The sequence below is a fragment of the Oncorhynchus keta genome, unplaced genomic scaffold (genome assembly GCF_023373465.1).
Source record: "Oncorhynchus keta strain PuntledgeMale-10-30-2019 unplaced genomic scaffold, Oket_V2 Un_contig_14143_pilon_pilon, whole genome shotgun sequence".
Taxonomy (NCBI): domain Eukaryota; kingdom Metazoa; phylum Chordata; class Actinopteri; order Salmoniformes; family Salmonidae; genus Oncorhynchus; species Oncorhynchus keta.
The window spans coordinates 7,789-16,202 of record NW_026278570.1 but is presented as its reverse complement, the minus strand read 5'-3'; the positions used below and the strand labels follow the sequence as shown (position 1 = coordinate 16,202).

Below are 8,414 nucleotides of genomic sequence, written 5' to 3'. Positions count from 1 at the left end.
TAATGTACCTGCTGTATGGACTTGAGCAGGATGATGTTGTTGATCTTTCCGAAGGGTTCTACGGCCTTCATCACCTCATCATGAGCTGTGTGCTGAGGGATATTCATCAGTTTTAACAGAGCTGAGGTCCCTGGACCTCGTTTCTTCTTAGTCTAGAGGACAGGAGGAGAGAGAGAGGTACTGTTAGTCAGCTGTGTGTAGGGTATATTCTTTAGTCTTAACAGAGCTTAGGTCCCTGGGCCTCATTTCTTCTTAGTCTAGAGAAAACAGGAGGAGAGAGAGAGAGAGGACAGAGGGGTGTAGAGAGAGAGGACAGAGGGGTGTAGAGAGAGAGGACAGAGGGGTGTAGAGAGAGAGGACAGAGGGGTAGAGAGAGAGAGGACAGAGGAGGAGAGAGAGAGAGAACAGAGGAGGAGAGAGAGAGAGGACAGAGGGGTAGAGAGAGAGAGGACAGAGGGGTAGAGAGAGAGGACAGAGGGGTAGAGAGAGAGAGGACAGAGGGGTAGAGAGAGAGAGGACAGAGGGGTAGAGAGAGAGAGGACAGAGGGGTAGAGAGAGAGAGGACAGAGGGGTAGAGAGAGAGAGGACAGAGGGGTAGAGAGAGAGAGGACAGAGGGGTAGAGAGAGAGAGGACAGAGGGGTAGAGAGAGAGAGGACATAGGGGTAGAGAGAGAGGACAGAGGAGGAGAGAGAGGACAGAGGAGGAGAGAGAGGACAGAGGAGGAGAGAGAGGACAGAGGAGGAGAGAGAGGACAGGAGGAGGAGAGAGGACAGAGGGGGAGAGAGAGGACAGAGGAGGAGAGAGAGAACAGAGGAGGAGAGAGAGAACAGGAGGAGGAGAGAGGACAGGAGGAGGAGAGAGAGGACAGGAGGAGGAGAGAGAGGACAGGAGGAGGAGAGAGAGGACAGGAGGAGGAGAGAGAGGACAGAGGAGGAGAGAGAGGACAGAGGAGGAGAGAGAGGACAGGAGGAGAGAGAGGACAGGAGGAGGAGAGAGAACAGGAGGAGAGAGAGAACAGGAGGAGAGAGAGAACAGGAGGAGGAGAGAGAGGACAGGAGGAGGAGAGAGAGGAGAGGAGGAGGAGAGAGAGGATAGGAGGAGGAGAGAGAGGATAGGAGGAGGAGGAGAGAGAGGATAGGAGGAGGAGGAGAGAGAGGATAGGAGGAGGAGGAGAGAGAGGATAGGAGGAGGAGGAGAGAGAGGATAGGAGGAGGAGAGAGGACAGGAGGAGGAGAGAGGACAGGAGGAGGAGAGAGGACAGGAGGAGGAGAGAGGACAGGAGGAGGAGAGAGGACAGAGGAGGAGAGAGAGGAGAAGGAGAGAGGACAGGAGGAGGAGAGAGGACAGAGGAGGAGAGAGAGGACAGAGGAGGAGAGAGAGGACAGGAGGAGAGAGGACAGGAGGAGAGAGAGGACAGGAGGAGAGAGAGGACAGGAGGAGAGAGAGGACAGGAGGAGAGAGAGGACAGGAGGAGAGAGGACAGAGGGGTAGAGAGAGAGGACAGGAGGAGGAGAGAGGACAGAGGAGGAGAGAGAGGACAGAGGAGGAGAGAGAGGACAGAGAGGGAGAGAGAGGACAGAGGAGGAGAGAGAGGACAGGAGGAGGAGAGAGGACAGGAGGAGGAGAGAGGACAGAGGAGGAGAGAGAGGACAGGAGGAGAGAGGACAGAGGAGGAGAGAGAGGACAGGAGGAGGAGAGAGAGAGGAGGAGAGAGGACAGGAGGAGGAGAGAGACAGGAGGAGGAGAGAGAGGACAGGAGGAGGAGAGAGAGGAGGAGAGGGACAGGAGGAGGAGAGAGGACAGGAGGAGGAGAGAGAGGACAGGAGGAGGAGAGAGAGGACAGGAGGAGAGAGAGAGGCCAGAAGGTGTAGTTAGTGTTTGATATTGTGTCTCCACTGAGTGTCTCAGTCTAAACGTATTATTGAACATGACATCTGCTGATGTAAAAAAGATATTGATCAATACATTTGATCATTGATCAATACATTTGATTTGATTGACAGTTTGTGGGTAAGAACAGAAGAAGGTCAGAGAAGCAGCCACTACTAACGATTAATGAGAAGAAACAGTCACACAGACTTCATTAGAACGTGCGTCGAAGATGTCGTTCCCATAGCAACGATAAAAACATTCCCTAACCAGAAACCGTGGATTGATGGCAGCATTCGCGTGAAACTGAAAGCGCGAACCACTGCTTTTAATCAGGGCAAGGTGACTGGCAACATGACTGAATACAAACAGTGCAGCTATTCCCTCCGCAAGGCTATTACAAAAGCTAAGCGTCAGTACAGAGACAAAGTGGAATCTCAATTCAACGGCTCAGACACAAGAGGCATGTGGCAGGGTCTACAGTCAATCACGGACTACAAGAAGAAACCCAGCCCAGTCACGGACCAGGATGTCTTGCTCCCAGGCAGACTAAATAACTTTTTGCCCGCTTTGAGGACAATACAGTGCCACTGACACGGCCTGCAACGGAAACATGCGGTCTCTCCTTCACTGCAGCCGAGGTGAGTAAGACATTTAAACGTGTTAACCTCGCAAGGCTGCAGGCCCAGACGGCATCCCCAGCCGCGCCCTCAGAGCATGCGCAGACCAGCTGGCCGGTGTGTTTACGGACATATTCAATCAATCCCTATACCAGTCTGCTGTTCCCACATGCTTCAAGAGGGCCACCATTGTTCCTGTTCCCAAGAAAGCTAAGGTAACTGAGCTAAACGACTACCGCCCCGTAGCACTCACTTCCGTCATCATGAAGTGCTTTGAGAGACTAGTCAAGGACCATATCACCTCCACCCTACCTGACACCCTAGACCCACTCCAATTTGCTTACCGCCCAAATAGGTCCACAGACGATGCAATCTCAACCACACTGCACACTGCCCTAACCCACCTGGACAAGAGGAATACCTATGTGAGAATGCTGTTCATCGACTACAGCTCGGCATTCAACACCATAGTACCCTCCAAGCTCGTCATCAAGCTCGAGACCCTGGGTCTCGACCCCGCCCTGTGCAACTGGGTACTGGACTTCCTGACGGGCCGCCCCCAGGTGGTGAGGGTAGGCAACAACATCTCCTCCCCGCTGATCCTCAACACGGGGCCCCACAAGGGTGCGTTCTGAGCCCTCTCCTGTACTCCCTGTTCACCCACGACTGCGTGGCCACGCACGCCCAACTCAATCATCAAGTTTGCGGACGACACAACAGTGGTAGGCTTGATTACCAACAACGACGAGACGGCCTACAGGGAGGAGGTGAGGGCCCTCGGAGTGTGGTGTCAGGAAAATAACCTCACACTCAACGTCAACAAAACTAAGGAGATGATTGTGGACTTCAGGAAACAGCAGAGGGAACACCCCCTATCCACATCGATGGAACAGTAGTGGAGAGGGTAGCTAGTTTTAAGTTGCTCGGCATACACATCACAGACAAACTGAATTGGTCCACTCACACTGACAGCGTCGTGAAGAAGCGCAGCAGCGCCTATTCAACCTCAGGAGGCTGAAGAAATTTGGCTTGTCACCAAAGCACTCACAAACTTCTACAGATGCACAATCGAGAGCATCCTGGCGGGCTGTATCACCGCCTGGTACGGCAACTGCTCCGCCCTCAACCGTAAGGCTCTCCAGAGGGTAGTGAGGACTGCACAACGCATCACCGGGGGTAAACTACCTGCCCTCCAGGACACCTACACCACCCGTTGTTACAGGAAGGCCATAAAGATCATCAAGGACATCAACCACCCGAACCACTGCCTGTTCACCCCGCTATCATCCAGAAGGCGAAGTCAGTACAGGTGCATCAAAGCTGGGACCGAGACTGAAAAACAGCTTCTATCTCAAGGCCATCAGACTGTTAAACAGCCACCACTAACATTGAGTGGCTGCTGCCAACACACTGTCATTGACACTGACCCAACTCCAGCCATTTTAATAATGGGAATTGATGGGAAATTATGTAAATATATCACTAGCCACTTTAAACAATGCTACCTTATATAATGTTACTTACCCTACATTATTCATCTCATATGCATATGTATATACTGTACTCTACATCATCGACTGCATCCTTATGTAATACATGTATCACTAGCCACTTTAACTATGACACTTTGTTTACTTTGTCTACACACTCATCTCATATGTATATACTGTACTCGATACCATCTACTGTATGCTGCTCTGTACCATCACTCATTCATATATCCTTATGTACATATTCCTTATCCCCTTACACTGTGTATAAGACAGTAGTTTTGGAATTGTTAGTTAGATTACTTGTTGGTTATCACTGCATTGTCGGAACTAGAAGCACAAGCATTTCGCTACACTCGCATTTAACATCTGCTAACCATGTGTATGTGACAAATAAAATTTGATTTGATTTGAGACTTGCGATGTTGTCATAGATATATCAATTTCTCCCTGCTTGCCTTGCTTCTTCTTTTTATTAATTTTTTATTTTACCTTTATTTAACCAGGCAAGTCAGTTAAGAACAAATTCTTATTTTCAATGACGGCCTAGGAACAGTGGGTTTAACTGCCTGTTCAAGGGCAGAACGACAGAACCCCCGACCTTGTCAGCTCGGGGGTTTGAACTTGGAACCTTCCGGTTACTAGTCCAACGCTCTAACCACTAGGCTACGCTGCCGCCCCAAATGACTTGGCATGCATTGCTGCTTCTTCTTCTTTGGCATTGAGTCCAACAGACAGCAGGTGATGACAGTATCACGAACGAATGGCAGCTGAGCGTAGATCCCGTGGGTAAATCTCACACGGAGCCAGGTACTAACCCCGCCCCCCAGGTACTATGGTTTGGGGGAGGGGAGACAATACTGGTTATTCTATGGTTTGGGGGAGGGACGACAATACTGGTCATTCTATGGTTTGGGGAAGACAATACTGGTCATTCTATGGTTTGGGGAAGACAATACTGGTCATTCTATGGTTTAGGGAAGACAATACTGGTCATTCTATGGTTGAGGGAAGACAATACTGGTTATTCTATGGTTTGGGGGAGGGAAGACAATACTGGTCATTCTATGGTTTGGGGAAGACAATAATGGTCATTCTATGGTTTGGGGGAGGGAAGACAATACTGGTCATTCTATGGTTTGGGGAAGACAATACTGGTCATTCTATGGTTTGGGAAGGAAGACAATACTGGTCATTCTATGGTTTAGGGAAGACAATACTGGTCATTCTATGGTTTGGGGAAGACAATACTGGTCATTCTATGGTTTGGGGAAGGGAAGACAATACTGGTCATTCTATGGTTTAGGGAAGACAATACTGGTCATTCTATGGTTTGGGGAAGACAATACTGGTCATTCTATGGTTTGGGGAAGGGAAGACAATACTGGTCATTCTATGGTTTGGGGAAGGGAAGACAATACTGGTCATTCTATGGTTTGGGGGAGGGAAGACAATACTGGTCATTCTATGGTTTGGGGGAGGGAAGACAATACTGGTCATTCTATGGTTTGGGGAGGGAAGACAATACTGGTCATTCTATGGTTTGGGGAAGACAATACTGGTCATTCTATGGTTTGGGGAAGACAATACTGGTCATTCTATGGTTTGGGGAGGGAAGACAATAATGGTCATTCTATGGTTTGGGGAAGACAATACTGGTCATTCTATGGTTTGGGGAAGACAATACTGGTCATTCTATGGTTTGGGGAAGACAATACTGGTCATTCTATGGTTTGGGGAGGAAGACAATACTGGTCATTCTATGGTTTGGGGAGGAAGACAATACTGGTCATTCTATGGTTTGGGGGAGCGAACGTAGCAGATTATCATCAGCTCTCTACTGTCCCTGCCAGTGTTCTTAACTTCTGGCTACCCAACCCTGTCATGATCATTTTCGTCAGCAACCGCTGAATAGCTGAGCGCAACAGTCAAATAATATTACTAGAAAATATTAATAAGCATGTGCAATATTATTTTTTTTTAACCTTTATTTAACCAGGCAAGTCAGTTAAGAACAAATTGTTATTTTCAATGACGGCCTGGGAACAGTGGGCAGGGGCAGAACGACAGATTTGTACCTTGTCAGCTCGGGGATATGAACTTGCAACCTTTCGGTTACTAGTCCAACGCTCTAACCACTAGGCTACCTGCAGCCTCTACACTCTAACCACTAGGCTACCTGCCGCCTCTACACTCTAACCACTAGGCTACCCTGCAGCCTCTACACTCTAACCACTAGGCTACCATACCACCTCTACACTCTAACCACTAGGCTACCCTGCCGCCCCATTGCAAAACACAGCATAGCCTTTTGTTAATCCACCTGTCGTCTCAGATTTTGAAATGATGCTTTACAGCGATCCAAGCGTTTGTGTAAATGTATCTATAGCCTAGCATAGCATTATGTACACTTAGCATCAGGAAGCCTCGAAAATCAGAAAATTAATCGTTAATTAACCTTTGATGATATTCGGATGTTTTCACTCCCAGACTCCCACAATAAATGTTCCTTTTGTTCCATAAAGATTATTTTTTATATAAAAAAAAAACCTCAGTTTGTTTGTTTGTCGCGTTATGTTCAGAAATCCACAGGAAAGAGCAGTTACGACAACGCAGACAAAAATTCAAAATAGTCTCCATAATGTTCACGGAAACATGTCAACCGTTTTTTAAAAATCAATCCTCAGGTTGTTTAAAAAAAATATGTAATCGATAATATATCAACCGTAAATGTCTTTCACAGTAGGAGAGGGGAAAACAGTACCTATCCAAAGTCTGTTGTCATCAACCGAGTGTTTTTCAATAACAGCGGGAGGAACAATGGCCGCTTTACTCTGTTGCGCAAAAAACTCACTCTGAGAGCCCCCACCTATCCACTTACGCAATGTGATCTTTCTCGCTCATTTTTTCAAAATAAAAGCCTGAAACTATGTCTAAAAACTGTTGACACCTTAAGGAATCCATAGAAAAAGGAATATGGTTGATATCCCTTTAAATGGAGGATAGGCATGCATAGGAACAGAACGGTTTCAAAATAAGAGTCACTTCCTGATTGGATTTTCCTCAGGGTTTCGCCTGCAATATCAGTTCTGTTATACTCACAGACAATATTTTGACAGTTTTGGAAACTTTAGAGTGTTTCCTATCCAATACTAATAATAACATGTATAATATATACATCCTAAGCTGTCAATTATATGCATATTCTAGCATCTGGTCCTGAGAAATAGGCCCTTTACTCTGGGAACGTTATTTTGCCAAAGATAAAAATAGTGCCCCCTAGCTTCGAGAGGTTTTAACAGTTTCATTTAAACGTCTGGAAGACAAAAATACACACCTTGGTAGAAGTGGAGCTGGATGACTTGGAGGGAGAGGACGATTTCCTGGTTGATGACCTTCCAGATCCGAGCTTGCTTCCCGACTTGGACATTCCCGTTTCAGTTTTCCGAGAGGCACCTCCCTTCTTCTTGGCGAGCTCTGCCAGGAGCGCGGGGGCGAGGGACTGCATCATAACTTCTAGACTGGTGTTCTCCGTCAGGGAGAGGCCAGCTGGAAGGGGAGACATGGGTTATAGAGAGGCCAGCTGGAAGGGGAGACATGGGTTATAGAGAGGCCAGCTGGAAGGGGAGACATGGGTTATAGAGAGGCCAGCTGGAAGGGGAGACATGGGTTACAGAGAGGCCAGCTGGAAGGGGAGGGGGAGACATGGGTTACAGAGAGAGGCCAGCTGGAAGGGGGGACATGGGTTACAGAGAGGCCAGCTGGAAGGGGAGGGGAGACATGGGTTACAGAGAGGCCAGCTGGAAGGGAGGGGGAGACATGGGTAACAGAGAGAGGCCAGCTGGAAGGGGAGACATGGGTTATAGAGAGAGGCCAGCTGGAAGGGGAGGGGGAGACATGGGTAACAGAGAGGGCCAGCTGGAAGGGGAGACATGGGTTACAGAGAGAGGCCAGCTGGAAGGGGAGACATGGGTTACAGAGAGAGGCCAGCTGGAAGGGGGGACATGGGTTACAGAGAGGCCAGCTGGAAGGGGAGGGGGAGACATGGGTTACAGAGAGGCCAGCTGGAAGGGGGGAGATGGGTTACAGAGAGGCCAGCTGGAAGGGGAGGGGGAGACATGGTTACAGAGAGAGGCCAGCTGGAAGGGGGACATGGGTTACAGAGAGGCCAGCTGAAGGAGGGGGAGACATGGGTTACAGAGAGAGGCCAGCTGGAAGGGGGGACATGGGTTACAGAGAGGCCAGCTGGAAGGGGAGGGGGAGACATGGGTTACAGAGAGGCCAGCTGGAAGGGGAGGGGGAGACATGGGTAACAGAGAGAGGCCAGCTGGAAGGGGAGACATGGGTTATAGAGAGAGGCCAGCTGGAAGGGGAGGGGGAGACATGGGTAACAGAGAGAGGCCAGCTGGAAGGGGAGACATGGGTTACAGAGAG

At 49.0% G+C, this 8,414-nt stretch overlaps 1 protein-coding gene across 1 annotated transcript; it reads right to left on the bottom strand.

The window, feature by feature from the left end:
• Positions 1 to 8: 8 nt before the first annotated feature.
• Positions 9 to 7,559, bottom strand: LOC118374680 (polypyrimidine tract-binding protein 3-like; the record flags this gene model as incomplete). The annotated part of the gene is made up of 2 exons (XM_052501683.1): positions 7,318 to 7,559; positions 9 to 152 (listed from the first exon to the last, which is right to left on the bottom strand). Coding segments are annotated over exons 1-2 (372 nt in total), but the record flags the coding sequence as incomplete, so codon positions are not given.
• Between the last annotated feature and the right edge of the window lie 855 nt (positions 7,560 to 8,414).